The sequence below is a fragment of the Aethalodelphis obliquidens genome, unplaced genomic scaffold (genome assembly GCF_003676395.1).
Source record: "Aethalodelphis obliquidens isolate GAN/ISIS:26980383/991018 unplaced genomic scaffold, ASM367639v1 scaffold131, whole genome shotgun sequence".
Lineage (NCBI taxonomy): Eukaryota > Metazoa > Chordata > Mammalia > Artiodactyla > Delphinidae > Aethalodelphis > Aethalodelphis obliquidens.
The window spans coordinates 812,422-834,564 of record NW_020838075.1 but is presented as its reverse complement, the minus strand read 5'-3'; the positions used below and the strand labels follow the sequence as shown (position 1 = coordinate 834,564).

The window sequence follows — 22,143 nt, the reverse complement described above, 5'->3', positions numbered from 1 at the left end:
ATTTAATACAACACAGGAAGTAGTTAAACTTATTGCCATTTCACAGAGAAGAAAACCTCTCTTGTTAGGTTAGCAACATGCCCAAGGCAGCACAGCCGGGAAATGGAGAAGCTGGTGGAAAACAGGCCCGTCAGCTCCTGGCTCTGTTCTTTCTCTCCAGGATGCTACCCGAGGGGAGGAGGGCATGAGCTCTCCATTACCCAACATAGGACGTTTTCAAGCACAGGGTGGATAGCCCTATGTCAGGGAGCTCGTTCCACAATCTCAGCTCCTAGGAGCCCAGGCTGATTTTCTTTCTGAAGGCCAGTTCCAGGAACTCAGCCTGCGCTCAGCCTGACATCAGACACCTTGCATCCCTTAGGGCAGGGCTCTCCAAGAGAACTCTGTGATCATGGAAATGGTCTATATCTGCACTGTCCAATAGGTAGCCACTAGCCACATGTAGCTGTTGAGTATTTGAAATGGGGCTAATGTGACCAAGGAACTAAACTGAAAACTTTACTTCAGTTAATTTAAATTTAAATAGCCACAGGTGACTAGCAGCTCCTGTTCTGGAAGTGTAGCCCTAGTTTTCCCTACACTGTAGGGAACTGCAACCAGTCTGCCCAGCTCCCCCTTGCTTGCTCTAGTCAAAATGAAGCATATGGCCTATTTGAGTTTAACACATACGTAAAAGCCTCTTTTACAGAGATGGCACTGGATTAGGCATGCCATTTTGTAATCTGCTCTTGTCCCCGTCATGATAGGTGGTACATAGCTCAGGCCAGTGTGCAGACAGTGACCTCCTCTGCAAGCGCTGCCCAGTATTCTACATTGCATTCTACCCACATTTTATCTAACCAGCTCCCAATGATGGACATTTGGACTGTTTCCATTGTTTTCATGCTACAACAACAAACACACTTCAATAAACATCTTTGCATGTATACCTTTGTACCCATGTGGCAGAATTTCAGAATGCTACTTTCCTAATGGGGGAGTTGCTAGGTCAAAGGGTAATTACATTAAAATCACTGGTACATACCGCCAAATTACCCTTAGAAAGGTGTGCCTATGTCAACCCTCCACAAAAATGAGTATGAAAAAAAAATATGAGTATGGTTAAGTGCTCATGTATACTCAAGCCAACAATGAGGTTGTCAATCCTTTTTTTTTTCTAATTGGACTTTTTATTATTTCTTTAATTTACTTTTCCTTAATTAAGAATGAAGTTGAGAGTTTCTTCATTTGGTTACAAGGCACTTGTATTTCTTCTGTTTATTGCCTGTTATTTCTTAATATTTCTACTGTGTTGTTTCTTTTTCTTATTGCTTTATAAGAGCTCTTTGTATTTTGTCTATTTTATGAAATATTTCTTCTCAGATTGCAATTTGTCTTCTAACCTTACCCAACGTTTGCCGTAAGGAAGCTTTGTCAGTTTTGTGTCATTCATTCTTTGAGGATTTTAAACATTGCTAAAGAAACGGACCAACAAAACAAGCATGGGTGGGCTACAAATTATAACAAAGTCTTAGTTCTTACCATTTTGATTCCTGGTCACTGGCAAATGAACTTCAACTCCCAGTTCGGGCACTTTCTAGATGTCTGGCTGTGGGCAAATTTCTTAATCTCATTGAGCTTTCGTCTTCTAGTCTGCAAAGTGGGAATAACAAAACTTGCCTTATAGGAATGTGGGGAAACGTGTAGCTCTGGCTTTGCTGAAGACGTTCCCTTCCCTTACCCCGCAGTAGTTTCATAAATCAAATCAGACCAAACAATTGGTTTCTTTTTAAATCTGCATTTATTAGGATCTTCTAATTAAACGGGAGGTGGGGAGGTGGGTGGAAGCATGGAGGACGTGACAATTAAGATTTATTGAGTACTTACGTGCCGAGGAAGGCGCACTGGATCGAATTAACTCCTAATTCGAGAAAATGCTCTGGAAAGCGCATTATTCCGATTTCACGGGGAGCAACTGAGCTCAAAGAACCCAGTTTCGTGCGTCTCCAAACTCAAGCGCCTCACCACCATGTCTTTTCTGCACCTCCGCCAGGAAGCTCTCAGGGCATTTCTACTCCCAGCGTCCCCACTCCAGCTCAGGTCGGTTAGATTTGCCGTTGGCCGAGAAGGCGGAGAGCTACGCGGAACAAAGCGGCCCAACCTCTGGTGCCCTCGACTCTCTGAAGTAAAAGCCAGCCTCTCCCCTCTAGGCTTCCCCGCGGTGCCTTTTGGGAGTTGTAGTCAGACGCGCTTCAGCTTGCCCCCGGGTGGGGAAAGACAAGACTCCAATTCCCAGTATGCCCTGCGGCCGGCGGGCGCAGCGCCGACTCTTGTCCTCCCTGCTTCTCCACTCCTTCCCTTCTTTTCTGCATCCTCCACTCTGGTCTCCTGTCGGTGAAATCCTTCGTCCCTCTCCCATTTTTTCCTCTCATTTTCCGCCATCCTTTTCCCTATTCCCCGGAGCCAATGAGAGACATTGGCTCCGTTTAAGCGACGAGACTTGGAGTGCACGAGGGAGGATCGACACTGAGTGGTAAGGGGGCTGGGAGAGAAGCGGTGGCGGAGGTATAAGAGGGAGAGAGTTGAATGAGAGGCGAGGACTGGGAGGAAAGTAGGGGACAAGTTAGGAGATCAAGCGGTGTGGGTCAGGCTGAATGGGGTGAAGTAGTCTTGGGGGCGGGAAGAGGAAAGAGGTGGAATTGGATTTGGGAGACATGGAGGGGTAAGGTAGTTATTGCCGTGCCCAGCACGAGAAATGGGGCCAAGAAATAGATGGGAAGAACGGACAGATTTGGAGCTTATAGGCTGCTCAGACCAGGAGAGGTAGAAGGGAGAGAGGGTTGGGCTCCAACAAGTCTCTTTGTCACTGCTTAGGTAAAGATGAGACCAGTCATTGAAATACAAAGTTTGCAAATATGGGACAGTTAACAATTCTGCCATCTAGAAATTTAGAGAAGACTGGAGTTGAGGCCAGCAGTGGGGCGAGGAGGCAGGAAAGAGGGGAGGTTGGTCAGATTTGGGAGAAACAAGAGGAGATGAGTGACATGAGAAAGGAAACCATAGAAAAGATGCGTTTTTGTGGGGGCCAGTGGCTCTGGAGCCGGAGTGAGAAAGTTGAGGGGCAATACTGGCATGGACTGTGGGGGAACGCTAACACTTGCACCTTTCAGGTGATGGAGAGCACCCCTTCCAGGGGTGGACTGAGTCGAGTACACCTACAATGCAGGAACCTGCAGGAATTCCTAGGGAGCCTGAGCCCTGGGGTATTGGACCGATTGTATGGGCACCCTGCCACCTGTCTGGCTGTCTTCAGGTGAGGACACCCTTCATGGCAGGGACCATGGTGGGGAAATGTAATAAGGCCTGCAGACTGGAATAAGTTCTCGTGGGTAGAAGCTTAGCCCTGGTGGGCTTGGAGATTGAAGTGTGCCAAACCAGATGGAGGTAGTGGGGGCAGCAAGACTGGTGAAAGTGTGGGGGGTGAGGTGAGGTGTTTGAGGCCATTGAGAGCAGGGATGCAGTTCTCAGGCAGCTCTGATATTAACAGTTTCCCTCTCCTGCCTTACAGGGAGCTCCCATCTTTGGCTAAGAACTGGGTGATGCGGATGCTCTTTCTGGAGCAGCCTTTGCCGCAAGCTGCTGTAGCCCTGTGGGTGAAGAAGGAATTCAGCAAGTGAGTGTCTCCGGCATTCTCAGTCAGATACAAATTTCTTAATAGCCAAGTTTCCCAAACTGCTGTTCTTGGGACACTTCCAAGAAATATTGATGGGAACACCACAAAACTTGTAATTAAGCAAGTTTTGGGAAATTCCGTTTACTGTATTTTGCCTCTTGGAGAGTTCTGAGGTCTGTAAGAAGGCTCTGGTAGGTGTTACAGTAAAGAAATTTGCCTTAAGAAGACACTGATCTTACTCTGTGAAACAGTGTTCCAAAGATCACCAGTTCAGAACAGGCAGAAATGGAAGCCTTTATGGGCCTCCTTCTTTCTGTTCTCCAGACATCTCCCTCACCTCTCTGCTTCTGTTCCAGAGCTCAGGAGGAAAGCACGGGGCTGCTGAGCGGCCTCCGTATCTGGCACACCCAGCTGCTCCCTGGTGGGCTCCAGGGCCTCATCCTCAACCCCATATTCCGCCAAAACCTCCGCATCGCCCTTCTGGGTGGGTATGTCACACCTTTTCCTAAGATGGGCAGGGGAAATAGTGATTAAACTGCTCATTAAACTGCTGGAGGGGAAGCTCCTGAGGGGGCCTCTCTGGAAGCTTGTGGGCTCCACTTTGGAAGCTCCTTTAGGAATAAGTTGGACCAGACATAGCTACGTGGTGTAGGAAATGTCTCCCACTCATGGCCCCTGGGGACGAAGGTGGAAAAAGGGCAGAAGGGTTGGCGGTGAACACAGGCAGGGTTCCTTACTCTCGACCGTCCTGGCATAGGGGCAAGGCCTGGTCTGATGACACAAGTCAGCTGGGACCAGACAAGCACGCCCGGGATGTCCCCTCACTTGACAAGTATGCCGAGGAGCGATGGGAGGTGAGGACTTGGGACTCTGTGTGTGTCTCTGCTTGTGCTCCTACTTCCCACGGCCTTTAGAGGCGTCCGACTCTCTGTTCTCTTCCGTTCCTCAGGTGGTCCTGCACTTCATGGTGGGATCCCCCAGCGCAGCCGTCAGCCAGGACTTGGCTCAGCTCCTTAGCCAGGCTGGGCTCATGAAGAGGTGAGGAAGCCAGAGGTACAGCGGCTCTGTTTTGCCGTCTGCTTGGGTGCCTGCTAAATTGAGTGTCCACATCGGGTCAGGATTGCAGAGGGTTGGCTGTAAAAGGAGAGCTGAGCAGAGCACGGCCAGAGATAAACCCCCAAAAATGTGATCACACAGGTGGGATGGTGGCCTTTCTCTGCACACCTCTGCCATGGGCCCTCTCTGTCTCTAGTGCTGAACCTGGAGAGCCGCCCTGCATTACCTCTGCCGGCTTCCAGTTCCTCTTGCTGGACACCCCGGCCCAGCTCTGGTACTTTATGTTACAGTATCTGCAGACAGCACAGGTGAGCAGGTCAGGGGCTGCCTGCCGGCATGCTCTGCTCTTCCCAGGACCCACTGAGAGACTGCTGCCCGTAGACTCTGTTCCCTGATTTTTTCTCCTCATTTCCTCCCTCCCATCCCTCCCCCTTTGTCTCTGCCCATTCCTCCCTAGAGTCGGGGCATGGACCTAGTGGAGATTCTCTCCTTTCTCTTCCAGCTCAGCTTCTCTACTCTGGGCAAGGTAAGCTGGGGGCTTGGGTGGGCAAGATGGGAAAAGAGTAGAGAGATGGGAAAGGGAAATGAGGTTATGGGGCAAAACAGTGAAAGATAAGAATGAACAAAGATGGGGAAAGAGGGAGTGAGTGTATGGGGTTGGGAAAGGGAGGATGAGATGTGTTTTGGACCCCAGCTGGCCATCTCTCTTCCCTAGGATTACTCTGTGGAAGGTATGAGTGATTCTCTGTTGAACTTCCTGCAACATCTGCGTGAGTTTGGGCTTGTTTTCCAGAGGAAGGTATGAGCACCCAGATACATGGCTTCTAGGGAAGAGGCAGGGTGGTATGGTGCCTTGGCCTTAAAAAGGAGCGGGGTCTCGGGAGGCAGGAAGCAGTTGCCAGGACTGAATGTTTGGGTCCCTCGGGAGAGAAATTGGGAGTTGAGGTTCTGTGCACTGGAAGGAATCTATAATGTCTGAGGAGGAAGATGAAGGGCAGTGACGCCGGAGAGAGGGCCTATTGCCTTTCCTTTCTCCTTTCCAGAGGAAATCTCGGCGTTACTACCCCACGCGACTGGCCATCAATCTCTCGTCAGGTGTTTCTGGGGCTGGGGGCACTGCACATCATCCTGGGTTCATTGTCGTGGAAACCAATTACCGGCTGTATGCCTACACGGGTGAGGCTGGACAGAGGGCCCCTGGGAGAGCAGGCTGGGGAGGGGAGTGGGGAAGGGGAAAGGAGGAGGGACTGCCAGTTTCTGGTCATGTAAACTTGGTGGTTTACAGAGTTCTCTGAGGCTTGAGCTCTGGGTGTAGAGGAGCCTCCTAATCATTACTCTCTTCCTATCCTCGGGTCAGAGTCGGAGCTGCAGATCGCCCTCATTGCCCTTTTCTCTGAGATGCTCTATCGCTTCCCCAACATGGTGGTGGCACAGGTGACCCGGGAGAGTGTGCAGCAGGCCATTGCTAGTGGCATCACAGCCCAACAGGTATTGCCTCTTGGGGAAGGTGCAGGTGGGAAGAAAGGCTACACCTGGCCTGTGGGGTACAGGGTGGTCACCTCATGGAAGGCTAGCATGGGGTCTGTTACAGTAGGTGGTGGGGAGTTGTCTATGTTTGAGCATCAGGCACACGAGAAATCAAGGCGCTAGGTGTGGGAATAGGTGGACCGGCGAGGGGAAAAGACACGGAAGAAGGACACCACCACTTCCTAGATGCATAGATGGCCTAGTTGTTTCTCTTCTCTGAGTCTCAGTTTCCTCATCTGGAAATAATGAGAGTTCTCACCTCATAGGGCTGTTGGAAGGATTCAGTGAAATAAAGGTAAATAATTTAGCTCAGAGCCTGCCATGCAGTAAGTGCTCAGAAATAATAGTTGTTGTTATTTTAAAGATAAAAAAATGAAAAACAAGACTATAGAAAGGACAGATGTGTCAAAGAAGGAGTAGCAGACATCACCAGTGGGAACAGCACCTGGGGACAACAGCTAAACTGGGATGGGTTGAACTGTTGACAGGCATGTGCCCATGAGTTTTTAAACAGTTGCTATTCAGTGACATTAGGTGACAGCTTAGCTAGCTTTCCTGCTTTCTTAAGCCCTTGATCCCAGTTCTTGTCTGTTTTCCTAGATCATCCATTTCCTAAGGACAAGGGCCCACCCAGTGATGCTTAAACAGGTACAAACAGGAGACTGGAGGTACAGACAGCTGCTGGAGGCTGACAGCTCTTGGCATCTGGCGATGAAGTGATGGAAAAGAGAAAGGGGCACCTAAATCTGGGGAATGAGTGGAGGGCTAGGGTTGTCTGGAGTAGTATTCCTGAATCTTACAGCCATCCCTTGCCCCTGCAGACACCTGTGCTGCCCCCCACCATCACGGACCAGATTCGGCTGTGGGAGCTGGAAAGGGACAGACTCCGGTTCACCGAAGGTGAGTGGCTTTTGGCGGTTGATTCTTGGTCATTGGCCAGAGGAAGGACAATTCAGTCTTGATGAACTGAAAAAGCTATTCATGCATTTTAATTTTTGTTTACTGCATGGGCTGGTAAACGCATGCACTTTTTATTTTGGGGTGAGTCGGTGGCAGTAAATAAATTGTCTCAAATCAGTGCAATTTAGATTTAGCTAGAAGAGGGAAATTGGGAGGGATAATTCATAGTAATTTCTCTGGTTTTGGTAAGCATTAATGGGTTTTCTTATTGTATTATATTGCTTTCCTGAATATGCCTGGATCACACTAGTGTTAGAATGAGCCCTGGAGGAGGCAAACATAGAAGATTAGTATTTAAACGTGGTGGATGGCAAGCCCAGACCGCTGCCCTGAGGCTGCCACCCAGGGGCGCCGCGCCTCAGTTTCTCACCTCCTCTCTCTCCCCTGTCGCTCCTGACCTGCGGACCCCAGGCGTCCTGTATAACCAGTTCCTGTCGCAAGTGGACTTTGAGCTGCTGCTGGCCCACGCTCGGGAGCTGGGCGTCCTGGTGTTCGAGAACTCGGCCAAGCGGCTCATGGTGGTGACCCCGGCCGGGCACGGCGACGTCAAGCGCTTCTGGAAGCGGCAGAAGCACAACTCCTGAGAGTGGGGGACCGGACCCGGGAGGGCGGGCCGCGTGGAAGCGGGCGCGGCCTCGGAACTCAGGAGTTTTTTTATTCACACGTCGGGACTCTTCTTGTTTAATAAAGTTGTTAAAGTGAACCATGCAGCCCCCGGCGCCTCCCCGAGAGGCTACCCAGCTCCGCGGAGAACGCCCTCCTCTCCGTGTCGACAGCCATTGGACCTGGAGGGGAAGGAGGTGGGGCCGAGGCCAGTTACCGCGCATGCGCCCGGGCGGGGACCCGCCTCCCAGCGCCGCGGTGACCGCGAGTCAAGTTCCGGGGTCCCGTTAGCTGGTGCTCGAGCGCTTGCTGTCGCCGCCCTAATCGCCCGCAGCCGCGGGGCGCCCTGGGATAGCGGCGGGCTCACCGGGTGAGCGCGCGGCGGGCCGGCCTTCGGGGAGTGGGAGGTGCTGCAGGGTCAGGACCCACGCGGCGGGACGGGCGGGAAGGCCTGGCACGCGCTGGCTGGGGGCAGTGCGGACGGCCTCTGGGGCAGGCGGACAAGTAATAACCCTGGTGGGACTCCTTGCTGGCTCTCGGGAGCGCAAATGTCCATCATCTGCCAGGATCCCTGAGTCCTTTCTCCTCCTCTGTGTCCGCGGTCACCCCCACGTCGCAGATGAGTAGGTTGAGGGCCTGAGAGTCCTACCCTGTCCTGGAAGAGCCCTGTCGACACCATGCAATCTAGTCTTCACAGAGGAGGGGTTGTGACGGATGGGATAGATACTTAAAATAACAGACCAGTGCTTGGAGGGAGGCAGAGACTAAGGAGGAGGATGTGATTTTGGGAGGTGTGACCCTCCCTCACCCCCCTAACTTCCTAGTGTGTTCTCTCTGGAACAGACCTTGGCCCCTTTCCAAGTACTCCAGATGCCTCATTTGCCTTTGGCCTCTTTTCGACCACCACTCTGGGGGTTGAGGCCCTCAAGGGGACCCCCCAGGTCCCATCCCATTTCCACCCAGTCAGAGCCCAATGGATCAGCCATCTCCCAGAGGAACCGTGAAGCCAAACAGAAGCGCCTGCGACAGAAGCAGGCGGCGCTGGAGGCTGGAATCGCTCAGAAGAGCAAGGTTAGGGGTCAGACAGCTGGTCCTTGGTTCTCTGAGAAATCTTGGGAGGGAGCTGGAGGAGAGACTGGCTGGATCCAGATACCTGAGGTATATTCGAATTGCATCCCGCCTTCTGGTTCCTCCTCTCCGCAGTCACCTGCCGAATCCAGTAAGGCCTGGACCCCTAAGGAGATAGTGTTGTATGAAATCCCCACGGAACATGGTGAAAAGAAAGGTAACTAGGACACTTGAAGGCCTTTTCCCTCACATTTTGGTTGCCCATTTGGTCTGCTGAAATGCAACCTGGAAACAAAACTCGGGAGTTAGTGGAGCTCTCCTCTTCCTCCATAGATGTCTCCCGGCCCCTGCCTCCTGCGTACAGTCCCCAATATGTTGAGGCTGCCTGGTACCCTTGGTGGGTGCGAGAGGGCTTCTTCAAACCAGAATATCAGGTTAGTACCTGGTAGGGAGGGGTGCTAAATGGTCCTCAGGGCAGAATGGCCCATGAGGTTGGTGGGCATGAGTCTGGAGCTCGCAACCAGCCACATTGCAGAGGCTGCCAAAAGCAGGGAGAGCTTGCCTTCTCCCTCTGGTGCCTCCAAGGTGTCCACAGGTTTTCCCCTTCCCTGTTATTTGCCCGACTGTTTTTCATGCAGTTCTTTCTGCCTTGGAGACACCAGAGTGTGCTATTTCCCCAGGGAACATGCAGCCCTGTCTTGCCCTTTGACTTTCCCTTCCTCTAGGCCAGGCTGCCCCAGGCCACACGGGAGACCTTTTCCATGTGTATCCCACCTCCCAATGTCACGGGCTCCCTGCATATTGGGCATGCGCTGACCGTAGCCATACAGGACGCCCTCGTGCGCTGGTGAGACGGGAATGGGGCTGCTTGAGTTCTTGGAGGGGAAGGAGAAAGTGGGAAGGAGTGAGGATAAACAAACATGTAAGACCAGGGATTCCTGTGAGGGTTTTTCTTTTCTTTTCTTTTTAAAAATATTTTATTTACTTATTTGGTTGCTCCGGATCTTAGTTGCGGCAGGTGGGCTCCTTAGTTGCACTTGCCAGCTCCTTAGTTGCGGCACACGAACTTTTAATTGTGGCATGCATGTGGGATCTAGTTCCCTGACCAGGGATCGAACCCCGGCCCCCTGCATTGGGAGCGCAGAGTCTTAACCACTGTGCCACCAGGGAAGTCCCATGACGGTATTTCTTTTGCAGGCACCGGATGCGTGGGGATCAGGTGCTGTGGGTCCCTGGATCAGATCATGCAGGGATTGCTACTCAAGTATGTCTTTCACCACTTTTCCTTTTCTTGGGTGAGAGAGTTCTTCCCCCAAAGCGACCTGATTCTCTGTTTGCCCTCTCATCTTGCTGTAGGCTGTGGTGGAGAAACAGCTGTGGAAGGAGCGAGGAGTGAGGAGACACGAGCTGAGCCGGGAAGACTTCCTTAGGGAGGTGTGGAAGTGGAAGGAGGAGTGAGTATGGTGGGCAGGACTGGAGGGGCCGAGACAGCAGGTTTGGGTCCTTGCTTCCCAGCCCCTCTCTCCTAACATGTAGTCCAGGCTTTTTCCATTCAGTCCTAACTTCCTGTGGTGACTTAAGCTCTGAAGCCCCTTAGCATTTGGTGGGGTCTCCAAGCTTTGTGTATATGTGTGTGTGTGTGTGTATTGTATACGTTAAAATGTAGATACTTGTGTATATGTACGTATATATGTATATGTATATATGTATGTTTTTCCCTCTATTTATCCCATTTTCCCTTGCTTAGATTTCATCATCTCTCCTCAGCCATTCCCACTTTCCATCCCCCTGAAATTACCCTCTTGCTTCCAGGTCTGTTAACATGTGCCATCTTCTCTGTAAAGCTTCTCTGGGTTTCTCACAAATCGGCTGCCCCTTCCCCTGTTACTGTAGAACTTTATGCTTCTTTCAGTGTCATGGAAGGCCCCATACTGGGTTTGTCTGTGTCCATTAGCTTCTAGAGGCTAAACCAATGTCACACTCACTCCAGGAAAGGTGGAGAGATATGTGAGCAGCTCCGAGTGCTGGGGGCCTCCCTGGACTGGGACCGAGAGTGTTTTACCATGGATGCCGTGAGTGTTCCGTGCCGTGGTCCCTGTGGGTGTCGGGGAGGTGTTTAGAGCTCTGTGCAGGGAGGCGGGTTGCTGTGTGTGTTGGGGTAGCAGGGTGGGATGCCTGGGTCCCTGAGTGGGGTGATGGGCTGACAAGGGGCGGTTGGATGTGGACACTCAGATCATTCTAGGGCTCCTCAGTGGCTGTGACAGAAGCTTTCGTGCGGCTCTACAAGGCTGGGTTGTTGTACCGGAGCCGGCAGCTTGTCAACTGGTCGTGTGCGTTACGCTCTGCCATCTCGGATATTGAGGTGAGGCAGAGAAGGAGAGGCGGGTTTGTGAGAGCTCTGAGGCAGGGGGAGAGCTTGGACTTTGGAGCCAGACTTCCTGGATTCACATCTGAGTCTGGCCACCTCCCAGCTGTGTGGCTCCTGGCAGGCTGTTAGCTTCTGTCAGCCTCAGTTTCTTCAGTCTGTAAATTACGGGTGATGTAAATGCCTGTGTCCTGGGGGTGTTGTGAGAATTCAGTGAGAACTCCTGGAAGGTGCTCGGCACAACACCTGTGCGTGGTTTCAGTGCTTGGTGAATGTTTTCTGTGACTGTGGCTGCACGAGGATTAGGTGAGGGAAGGGAGGTGGCTCCTGAATCCTCCGAGTGGCTTTTAGATGGGTTGCAGGGAGGCGGGGCCGTGGATGAATGGAGGTGGGAAGCCGGGTGCAAGCCTTGCAGAAAGGCTGCTCTCTGACCCTGCTTTTTCCACGCCTCCAGGTGGAGAGCCGGCCCCTCCCTGGCTGCACGGAGCTTCGGTTGCCTGACTCCCCCACCCCTGTGTCTTTTGGCCTCCTCTTTTCCGTGGCCTTCCCCGTGGATGGAGAGCCTGGTGAGGGTAGTCCTCGGAAAGGTCACGCACTTGCCTCTGCTTCCCGTTTTCTCAAGCCCATGTTGGGCTGATGGAGGGAACCCACCAGCCTGTCTCGCACATGACATAAGGAACCTTGGTAGTGTTGCGTCCTCATGGGCACTCACCCTGGGTATCCCGGGCCATGTAAGAAAAGTGCACGTGGTCACTGCCCTGTGGGAGCTTAGCATAATTCTGCAGGAGGCTGCTACCCCCAGAAGAGACAAAAGATCAGTTCTGAAGTGTGGTTTGAACAATAACTGTTCCCAAGAGTTTGGAGAAGGGGAAGATAGATGAGCTGGAATAGTCAGAGGAGGTTTCTTATAGGAGGGGCTGCTGCTTGCCCCAAAGAATGCACAGTATTTATGATCAGGGCACCGAGAACTCCCAGTGTCCTCTGTGCACCCAGCAAGGATTCTAGTTGTATTTATTAACATTCTGTCCTTGTCTCGCAAGCAAGTTATTGAGGAATTCCGCAGCACCCGACACCCCCTCAGGCCTCTGGTCATTAGCTTGGGGGAAACCTCAGGCTCCCGTAGACACTGGTCCTAGTTTTTTCTAGTTACTCCTGGGGGCCTGCTCAACTTTGACCATCCCTGTCCCCTCCCTTTGCCAGTTCTCCTGGCTTTAGCTTTGTCACGAGTGTGGGGTGAGGGCGAGGACCAACTTGAAGTGCTTGAATTTTGTCTTCAGATGCAGAGGTTGTGGTAGGAACCACGAGGCCAGAGACGTTGCCTGGAGACGTGGCTGTGGCCGTCCATCCCGATGACTCCCGATACACAGTAATACACAGCGCGCGCTCTGCCACGTGGCCTTCCCACCCCCATCCTCTTCCCTTCCTTTTATTTTTTTTTGCTGTACGCGGGCCTCTCACTGTTGTGGCCTCTCCCATTGCGGAGCACAGGCTCCGCACGCACAGGCTCAGCGGCCATGGCTCACCGGCCCGGCTGCTCCGCGGCATGTGGGATCTTCCCGGGCCGGGGCATGAACCCGTGTCCCCTGCATCAGCAGGCGGACTCTCAACCACTGCGCCACCAGGGAAGCCCTTCCCTTCCTTTTAGAATGGCAGCTCCTCCTCTCCGCTTTCTCTTCCTTTTCCTAAAATTTCCCTTATCTCAGTTCTCCAGTGGCTCTGAGTCTACTCCCTTCTCTTCCTGATGTTACACTTCAGCTCAGGGGCTGACAAACTATGGCCCGTGGGCCAGATCCACCTGCTGCCTGTTTTTGTACGAGCCACCCTCGTTCCCTGTGTATTGTCTGCACCTACATCATGTATTATCTAACTCGGCCATGGTGGTGGAGTGGAGTTGTTGTACAGAGACTGAATTTGCCTCTTGGCCTGTAAAGCTTAAGGCCCCTTAAGAAAAAGTTTACGGAGCCCTGCTCTGGGGCTCATATTCCCAGGGTTCTCATGCCCACCCCAGACCCTTCCATCCCACACACGTGCCTGTCCTTGCTCCCTCTCCCTTCCCTTCAGCATCTACATGGACGACAACTTCGTCATCCCTTGACGGGGCAGCTTCTCCCCCTTATCACAGACTGTGCTGTTCAGCCACACCTGGGCACAGGTGAGTGGGGGCAGGGGAGAGAGAGGAAGTCAGGGCTCCTGGGGGACAGGAGGGAGGGATAGGGTAGCGTGGGCGATGACGATACATCTGGAAAAGCCAAGGTCAGGGTTCAGTGCTTACATCAGTTCTGCTCCCCTAGGGGCAGTGAAGGTGACTCCAGCTCACAGCCCTGCCGATGCTGAGCTGGGGGCCCGACACGGCTTGAGCCCCCTGAGTGTCATTGCGGAGGATGGGACCATGACCTCCCTCTGCGGGGACTGGCTGCAGGTAGTGCCAGCTCAGTGATACCCCGTTCTTTGGGGGCACCCTCTGCCCCATCTCCCCTCTCCCACTTTCTTGTTTTCCTAGCAGCCTTTAAGCTTTCCTGTTGCTGCTTTTCCCCAGGGTCTGCACCGATTTGTGGCCCGGGAAAAGATTCTGTCAGCACTGAGGGAACGGGGCCTGTTCCGGGGATTCCAGGACCACCCTATGGTGCTGCCCATTTGCAGGTAACCTCATTTTCACTCCTTTCCATAGGGACCACCCCCAGATGGGAATGGATGAAGCTTAAGAGTGACCACAGGGTGAGCTGTGCACCCCTTATGCTAGAATACGAGCTCTGTGTCAGTGTTGTTTGCTGCTGTATCCTCAGCGCTTGAGGGCCTGGCACGTAGTCGAGTCCTGTGTCCCTTTCAGCCGTTCCGGGGATGTGGTAGAATACCTACCGAAGAGCCAGTGGTTTGTCTGCTGCCGGGAAATGGGGGACAGAGCTGCCAAGGTGAGGCTGCAGTGTGAGGAGGGCCTGGGGCCTGGGCTGGGGGACTCCCTGAGCAGTGGAATGAAGAAACAGGGAGGCTGGGGGCCCTTCTGCCCCCCAGACCTCTCTAGCTGTGCTGTTGAGAGGAGAGCTGTGGGGATGGAGGCCTGGTGCCCAGAAAGGGCTGGCTTGCATCCTCACTCAAGCCCAGAATCTTCTCAGGAGGCTTGGGAGGTTCTTCCTGAGTTTTAGAACCACTTCAGAGACCACTTGTCCCATTCTTGGGGGGTTGAGGGGTGCAGGTAGGGAAGCACCGTCTAAAGGTCCTTTCCCTCTAGGCTGTGGAGTCAGGGGCCCTGGAGCTCAGTCCCTCCTTCCACCAGAAGAACTGGCAGCACTGGTTTTCCCACACTGGGTAAGGAGAAGGGGGGCTCTCAGGAGATGGGGAGGGGGCCCACTGGTTATGCTAGGAAATCACTCGTGTCCTCCCGGCAGGGACTGGTGTGTCTCCCGGCAGCTGTGGTGGGGTCATCAGATTCCAGCCTACCTGGTTGTAGAGGAGCACACACAGGTTGGTAGGAAGAAGTGGAGGGGAGGGATGGGTGTGGCTGAAAGAGCCTTAGCACAGGAGTCCAAGGACTTCCAGTGCCCGCCCCAGCTCTCTGCCTTTGCTGTGCTTTCTGGTCTTGGTCATGTAAACATCTGTTGTGTGATCAGAGCTCCTGGGCTGGCGATTCTTCATCTCACCACCAGAGGGTGCCAGCCATTCTCAGACCACCTGAGAACATGAAAACTCAGTGGTGTTTCACACCCATCAGGTGCTGGTCTTCCTCACTCTTCCCTACCCCTTACTTCTGCAGGGCGACGCGAAGGACTGTTGGGTGGTCGGGCGGACAGAGGCTGAGGCCAGAGAAGTAGCTGCAGAATTGACAGGGAGACCAGGGGCGGAGCTGACCCTGGAGAGGGGTGGGTACCGGAGCTGGGGAGGGCAGGGGAGGGCGTCTGGGTACTGAGGGAACAGGTACTGAGGTAGAGAAGGTAGGGTCGGGAAAGCTGGGAATGGGGCAGAGGGCTCGACCCCTGGTCTCTGTGGGTGGGGCTTGGGCTGGAAAGGTGGGTAGCAGTGGGCTGAGGTTCTGAAGCTGAGGTTCCAATTGTTCGCATTCCCCATTCTGTTTCCCAGACCCCGATGTCCTGGATACCTGGTTCTCCTCGGCTCTTTTCCCCTTTTCTGCCCTGGGCTGGCCCCAAGAGGTGAGGTGGGTTGAGAGGAAGAGAGTGAAGGTGGGGATGAGGAAGTGGGCCCCAGGGCCTCCAGGGAGTCTCGAGAAGAGCTGGAGGCCCTGGGCTTAGGCCTCTCACTGCTTATCTTTTTCTCCTAGACCCCAGACCTGGCTCGTTTCTACCCCCTGTCACTTTTGGAAACGGGTGGTGACCTCTTGCTGTTCTGGGTGGGCCGCATGGTCATGTTGGGGACCCAGCTCACAGGGCAGCTCCCCTTCAGCAAGGTAACAGCCCGGCCCTTTGGTGCCCTGCCCCTCTCTGTGACTCCCCAGTCTTCCCCAAGCCTTGTTGTCCATTCTAACCCCTAATGTGGGATTTTCTGTGTTCCCAGTTCCTTTGTCCTGATTCACTTCCCAGCCTAACCCCTAAAGCCTGGAGGACAGCCAGGGGATCCTCCAGGGGAAAGTTCTCCAGGCCCCCCTCTGCTGACCCCCTCCATGCCCCCAGGTGTTGCTGCACTCCATGGTTCGGGACAGGCAGGGCCGGAAGATGAGCAAGTCACTGGGGAATGTACTGGACCCACGGGACATCATCAATGGGGTGGAGCTGCAGGTCAGGATGAAGGGCCCGAAGAGGGATGGAGTTTTCAGGAGAGAGGAAGGCAGGGGAGGGGCCGGCAGGGTGGGCTGGAGCTGGGAGGGTCAGTAGGCGGGACCCTTGTAGGGGCAGGGTCTTCCACTGAGGCCAGTGAATTACTCACCCACCCCAGGTGCTGCAGGAGAAGCTGAGGGATGGGAATTTGGACCCCGCAGAGCTGGTGATCGCGGCCTCAGCACAGGTGAGTCGCCAGTGTCTGACCCATCCCAGCCTCTAGCTCGTGGCCACCGGTTTCCTCTGCAACCCAGCTTCTGGCCCTGCAGCCTCATAGGCAGCTGCCACCCCTCTTCTCTTTCTGGTTGCAGAGAAAGGACTTTCCTCATGGGATCCCCGAGTGTGGGACAGATGCCCTGAGATTCGCCCTGTGCTCCCATGGGGCCCTGGGTAAGCCCGGGTGAGGGCAGCCGGCGGCAGCCTCTGTGCAGTGGGGCAGGGTGGGTCAGGGCCAAGGACTCCCCGTGCAGCCACCACCAGTGCATGCTCCCTCCTGTCTCTCCCTCCCAGGGGGCGACTTGCACCTGTCTGTCTCTGAGGTCCTGAGCTTCAGACATTTCTGCAATAAGATCTGGAATGCCCTGCGCTTTATCCTAAATGCTCTTGGGAAGAAATTCATACCCCAGCCTGCAGAGGAGGTAAGAGAGAAAGAAGGGGTGCTTGGGAACTGGGTAGTCCGACATCTGAGGCTTGGTGGAGGCGTCTAGGAGAATAGGCAGCGGAGTGGCAGTCAAGCTGTCCCACCCTGAAGCCCCTTCTGCCCGCAGCTGTCCCCCGCCTCCCCCATGGACGCCTGGATCCTCAGCTGCCTGGCCCGCACTGCCCGGGACTGCGAGCGGGGCTTCCTCACCCGCGAGCTCGCGCTCGTCACCCACGCCCTGCACCACTTCTGGCTTCACAACCTCTGTGACGTCTACTTGGTGAGTGAGGCGAGGGCACTCCCCCTGCAGACCTGCTTCCTGTGCCCTGGCGGAGAGCTCTGAACTGGGTTCCTAATTCTTCCCCCCAGACAGGAAGACAGATGAGATGGGGAAATCCTAATTCCCCTCTTCCCTGGGACTGGCCCAGGTGCTGTTCCCTGCCTGTCACCAGAAGAGAGAGGAGGAGGGGGGGAGATTTCTAGAAAACCAAGTCTGACAAAGCAGGATTGGGAGGCAGATGGAGATTTTTTTTAGTCCCTGTGATTGCTGAGTTTGGACCCCAGGCAGGCTGGGAGCTGGGAGCAGACAGGGAGGAAGAGTAGGGGTCTTTAGACCAAGGGCTTCTCTCAGAGGGAGGGCTTGTTAACCGCGGAGTGTCAGTCCCACCCCCAGAGCAGCTCAGCCAGCAGGTTGGGGGGTGGCTGGCAAGAATGTTCATTTCTTGTCCCAGGTGATGCTGATACTGATGGCCCAGGACCACTGCCCTAGATTTCTGTTTCTCAACTTTTTAAAAAATTTGTCTCTTTTTGATGAAAAAAAACTCAGTGCTTTTCATCCTAAACGACACAAACCTCCCTAACAATTTTATTCCCCACCCATCCCTGAGAGTCGCTGTCCTAGATTTCCCGTTGTCACACGCTCCACACTGTGTCCAGGGACAGTTGATGGTCTCAGAGATGCTGGGTGCTCCTGCCCGTGTTTACCCACAGCATCCCCACTGATAGGGCGGCGAGCGTGTGGAGGAAGGACATGGCCGTGGACGGCCCCTGACCCCTTGGCCTCCTCCCTAGGAGGCTGTGAAGCCAGTGCTGTTGCACTTGCCCCGCCCCCCAGGGCCTCTTCAGGTCCTGTTCTCCTGCGCTGACATCGGTCTCCGCCTCCTCGCCCCGCTGATGCCCTTCCTGGCTGAAGAGCTCTGGCAGAGGCTGCCCCCCAGGCCTGGTGGCGCCCCTGCCCCCAGCATCTGTGTTGCCCCCTACCCCAGTGCCCTCAGCTTGGTGAGTCACGTCCATGGAGTCTTGGAGTGGGACTTCTGGTCAAGGCTTGGGGAGCAGTCTTCTAGAAGGGCTTGCTGCTGTGGGGTCGTTGACAGTGGTGGTCTGTATTTTGCCGTGGAGTCTTTGGGAGGATGGATTGTTCCTGTAGGGCTGGGATAACTCCAGGGTGTTGGGGGCAGTATTAGCAAGTGGTTAGAGTAGGATGTTGTCACCAGACTGACACTAGCCGTGTGACCGTGTATCGGTTCGTAATAGTACATGTCGTGGTTGTGATGAGATTAGTTGGTAGTGATAGGATATCCCCAAAATCTTAGTGCAGTGTTAAGCTTTAATAACTTGAGAAGGATAAAATGCTACAAACTCACCCAAAAAGTAATTCTAAAGTTTAACTCAATTTCTTTTGTACTTACTTGGTTTTGTGAGTTTTGAATAATACCTTTCAAATAATAATACCTTTCAAATTCTGATTTTTGGTTGTTTGTCATCTCCAGTCAGAGCGACTAAACAGACATTAACCAGCGATCATCTAAGACCTTCTTAGGTGACACCCCGGTTTTTGCCATGTTCCGTTCCTTGAGGTGGTGAATTATGTGTGTGGTGGAGAGAGCAGATCGTTGCTCTAAGGAGATAGGGGTGGGCGGGTGGAGGTTAGAGCCAGGAGAGTTGAGACCGAGTCCCCCAGGTGCCTGCTTACCCACTCTGGGTGCCCATCTCCAGGAGCACTGGCACCAGCCCGAGCTGGAGCGGCACTTCTCCCGGGTCCAGGAGGCTGTGCAGGCGCTGAGGGCTCTCCGTGCCACGTACCAGCTCACCAAGGCCCGGCCCCGAGGTGAGGCGGGCCCTGGGCTCCTGAGTCTCTGCAGACAGGAGGGGCTGGTGGGGAAGAGGGGGAGCCTGGAGGACAGAGCCCAGAGTTGGGAGGTGCAGGATGAGGAGCTGCTCTCTTGACCCTGACAGTTTCCTTTCCTCCCCAGTGCTGCTGCAGAGCTCAGAGCCAGGAGAGCAGGGCCTCTTTGAGGCCTTCCTGGAGCCCTTGGGCACCCTGGGCCACTGTGGGGCCGTGGGCCTTCTACCCCCAGCTGCAGCAGCTCCCTCGGGCTGGGCCCAGGCCGCTCTCAGTGACACCGTTCAGGTCTACATGGAGCTGCAGGTGACCAGAGGAGGCTGGAGGAGGGAGGGGTGGGGTTGAAAAGGATGTTGGGAGGAGGGCAAGGGGCGGGTTCTATAAAAGTGAGGTGGGCGGGGGGGGGGGGGGGGTGAGGAGAGATCTTAGAATGGGGGGAAGGGCATGCTGGGTGGACTGTAGATGTCTGAGCCTTCTCTCTGTTCTTCTGCAGGGCCTGGTGGACCCCCAGACCCACCTACCTCGGCTAGCTGCCCGAAGACACAAGTTGCAGAAGCAGCTTGATGGCCTCATAGCCCGGACCCCATCAGAGGGAGAGGCAGAGACTCAGAGGCAGCAGAGGGTGAGTCTGGGGCAGGCCACCCAGGATGCCTGACTCCCTAAGGGAATGTGGGCTGGGGACAGGGGTGGTGGGGGGAGGCTATTACCTCTGTCCTCACCTGCTTCTCTCCTTGCCCAGCTTTCTTCCCTCCAGTTGGAACTGTCAAAACTGGACAAGGCGGCCTCTCACCTCCGGCACTTGATGGATGTGTCTCCCAGCCCTGGGGAGCTTTGAGCTCTAACCATCCCTGGTAGCTTTCCTCCCTCCCAGACCCGCCTTTGAGGACAGATTCGGCAGCTGTCCTGGTGCCGTGGAGCCTCAGAGACCATGTGGTCCAGTTCCCTCCTTCGTCAATGAGAAAACAGACTGGTTTGGTCAGAGTGACTGGGTGTCCTCGAGACGCTCACGTTTTTGCCCCAGCCTCCGTCCTATGCAGTCCCACCTGGAAGTTTAGGAATGAGGAAATTCAGATAAACTAAAAAACCCAAACATGTCTGCTTGTGGTCCTTTTGTCCCTCTTTCCCCCAGCGGTGACTTTCTGCCTCTTGGTTGTTCCCTGACACTTTGGTCTGGGAGAGAGGCGGGTGGCCTCTTAGCGCTGGGTTCTGGGCCACAGTGGGAGTGTGGGTGCTGGGCGGGGCTCCCTCATTGGAGGAAGGAGGAGCTCTCGGTAGGGCCTGGGAACAGTGACCTGGCTTCCACCTACTTCCTGTACTTACTGACAATGGCCCGACTTCTGCAGGCCGTTCCTCTTCTGCTTCTCACCAGAAGGAAGCTTCCCTGCTTCTTGGCCTTATCGCCAAGGGTTCTGAGAGGATCTGGGACTTCCTGCAGGCCTCAGGGGAGCTGTAGGTTGTGCTGGGGATTGAGATCCCCCCTGCTTCTGTGTACCTGAAACCAGAGTGCCAGGGACACACCGCCCAGCCCCAGGCAGGGATATACACATGCGCAGATGCCCACCTAGCCACCTCCACCTCCAGCACCTTGTCTCATTGGTGGAATTCAGGGGCCTGGCCCTTCCACACCCAAGTGACATTCTGTCCAGCAGCTCTGAGAAACTGCTGTATGTGCGGGCCTGTACTGGGCTGGGTCCTCTGTGGTGCCACTGAATCCTCCCAAGAACCTCACTTGGTGGATATTTGCTCCATTTTAGAGTTGAAGAAACGCGCTCAGGGAATAAAAGTAACTAGTCCGAAGTGTCAACTGGGATTCAACCCAGTAAGTTAGGTGCAAGTTTTCTAACTGCTGTAACCAAGCTTTAAAGATAATGGTGGCCAATCTATAAAAATACTGAATCACTGTGTTGTACACCTGAAACTAATATTGTAAATCAACTATACTTCAACTCAAAAATTAAAAAAGTTATTTTAGAAAAAACAACAAAGAAAATGGCTCAGACGAGATGGGTGTTTCTTTTGCTGGGCAGAAGCAGTGCAGGACTGAGATAGAGGGTCCCATACCCCTTTTGATCTTACTTTCCTGACATTTTGATACACTTCCCAACTCTGGGTCTAAGATCTTCTCCCACCACTATATCCACATCCCACCCAGAGGGAAAGGAAAAGGAGGGAGTGAGCACCTTCCTTTTTCCCTTCCCCCAGTTCAACAAGTATTTCTTGAGCACCTATTATATGCTGGGCCGTATTCTGGACCGTTGGATTCATCAATGAATGAAACAAACATCTCTGCCACTGTAGTTCTTTCATTCTAGCAGGGAGAGTCAGAAATAACACATGTAAATAAATAAACTAGTGTGTCTGAACGTCATAAATGCAAGGGGGGAAAAGGGTGAAATAAGGTAGGGGGCTCCGGTGCATATGTGTGTTGCGGGGAGGCAGGTTGTAATATGAAATGGGTCAGGGCAGAACTCATTATAAAGGTGAGGTTTAAGTAGAGACTTGCAGGAGTAAAGACTTGGGGTTTAAGTAAAGACATCCAAGTGGGTGTCTGGGAGAAGAGTGTTCCAGGTAGAGGGAAGAGCTAGAGCAAAACAGTAAGATGGGAGTACACCTGGAGAGCTCAAAGAGTAGCAAGGAGGTGGTAGGGGGCGGTGGGGAGAGTGAGAGGTGAACTCAGGAAGGTAAGGGATGTGGTAGGGATCAGGGAAGGCTCAAGGCAATCATCTAGACCTGTGCTGTCCAAAATGGTAGCCACTTGACTATCTCAATTAAATAAAACTAAACATTCAGTTTTTCAGTCACACTAGCCACGTTTCAAGTATTTGATAGCCACGTGTGGCTAGTGGCTACCATATTGGTCAGTGCAGGTTATAAAATAAAACATTTCCATCATGATGAGAAGTTCTATTGTAAAGTGCTGGTCTAGGACCTTGTAGGCTTTTGTAAAGACTTTGTTTTCTTCCCTCTGGGAGAAGGGAAAGGAAAGGAAGTGACTTTCCTGTCAAAGATATTACCAGGAAGTTGTATACATACTTCCTTTCTACTTGCAACCCGTTGGACAGAACCTGATCACAAGGCCATTCCTAGCTGCAAGGGAGGCTGGGAAATGTAACATAGCCATGTGCTCAGCTAATATTTACATGACTATCCAAAAGGAGGGGAATGACTATTAGGGGAAAGTTAGCAGCCTCTGCCACCCCTGGTCTAGTGAACCCCAAAGCATTCTTTTTACTGCCCCGCTCTGCCTTGAGTCTGGGAAGAGAATTCTTTGAGAAAAGAATCTGGAAATCACAGCCCTGTGATCCCAGGCCCTGAGATTCGAGAACCAGGTTAAGAAGCAGTTAGCTTGGGAGTTCGGGACTGACATGTACACACTGCTATATTTAA

General features: G+C 53.6%; 2 protein-coding genes and 1 long non-coding RNA gene across 10 annotated transcripts in view; 2 read left to right on the top strand and 1 right to left on the bottom strand.

Annotated features, from left to right (window-relative positions):
* The window catches only part of LOC113616110 (uncharacterized), a 41,827-nt gene extending 39,613 nt beyond the window's left edge, over positions 1-2,214 (bottom strand). The window contains exons 1-2 of the long non-coding RNA XR_003431220.1: positions 1,867-2,214; positions 1,522-1,632 (exon numbers count right to left, since the gene is read on the bottom strand). This is a non-coding gene — a long non-coding RNA (uncharacterized LOC113616110). The remainder of the gene's footprint in view (positions 1-1,521; positions 1,633-1,866) is intronic.
* Positions 2,215-2,326: 112 nt separating this feature from the next.
* Positions 2,327-7,898, top strand: GTF2H4 (general transcription factor IIH subunit 4). 2 transcript variants are annotated; one of them, XM_027099351.1, is made up of 14 exons: positions 2,327-2,512; positions 3,150-3,292; positions 3,548-3,652; positions 4,009-4,140; positions 4,410-4,506; positions 4,602-4,690; positions 4,905-5,016; positions 5,166-5,234; positions 5,424-5,507; positions 5,752-5,884; positions 6,066-6,196; positions 6,836-6,883; positions 7,057-7,135; positions 7,607-7,898. In XM_027099351.1, the coding sequence occupies exons 2-14, from the start codon at positions 3,153-3,155 to the stop codon at positions 7,777-7,779; spliced, it is 1,392 nt and encodes a 463-aa protein (XP_026955152.1). In that variant the 5' UTR covers positions 2,327-2,512; positions 3,150-3,152; the 3' UTR covers positions 7,780-7,898. The 2 variants fall into 2 exon arrangements, with proteins under 2 accessions (XP_026955152.1, XP_026955153.1); XM_027099352.1 differs by having other exon boundaries at positions 2,344-2,512; positions 5,211-5,234.
* Positions 7,899-8,028: 130 nt separating this feature from the next.
* Positions 8,029-19,848, top strand: VARS2 (valyl-tRNA synthetase 2, mitochondrial). Of its 7 annotated transcripts, XM_027099335.1 has the most exons (30): positions 8,029-8,168; positions 8,642-8,869; positions 9,002-9,083; positions 9,200-9,300; positions 9,592-9,713; positions 10,064-10,130; positions 10,223-10,320; positions 10,857-10,938; positions 11,109-11,228; positions 11,686-11,797; positions 12,509-12,597; positions 13,293-13,383; positions 13,523-13,650; positions 13,768-13,871; positions 14,059-14,140; positions 14,458-14,534; positions 14,615-14,690; positions 14,980-15,085; positions 15,303-15,373; positions 15,502-15,627; positions 15,851-15,955; positions 16,113-16,181; positions 16,306-16,384; positions 16,505-16,632; positions 16,762-16,914; positions 17,706-17,912; positions 18,630-18,741; positions 18,887-19,062; positions 19,250-19,378; positions 19,496-19,846. In XM_027099335.1, the coding sequence occupies exons 2-30, from the start codon at positions 8,669-8,671 to the stop codon at positions 19,589-19,591; spliced, it is 3,189 nt and encodes a 1,062-aa protein (XP_026955136.1). In that variant the 5' UTR covers positions 8,029-8,168; positions 8,642-8,668; the 3' UTR covers positions 19,592-19,846. The 7 variants fall into 7 exon arrangements, with proteins under 7 accessions (XP_026955136.1, XP_026955137.1, XP_026955139.1 ...); XM_027099336.1 differs by lacking the exon at positions 14,980-15,085 and adding an exon at positions 14,837-14,937 and having other exon boundaries at positions 8,029-8,869; positions 15,303-15,378; XM_027099338.1 differs by lacking the exon at positions 17,706-17,912 and having other exon boundaries at positions 8,029-8,869; positions 19,496-19,848.
* The last annotated feature ends 2,295 nt before the right edge of the window (positions 19,849-22,143 follow it).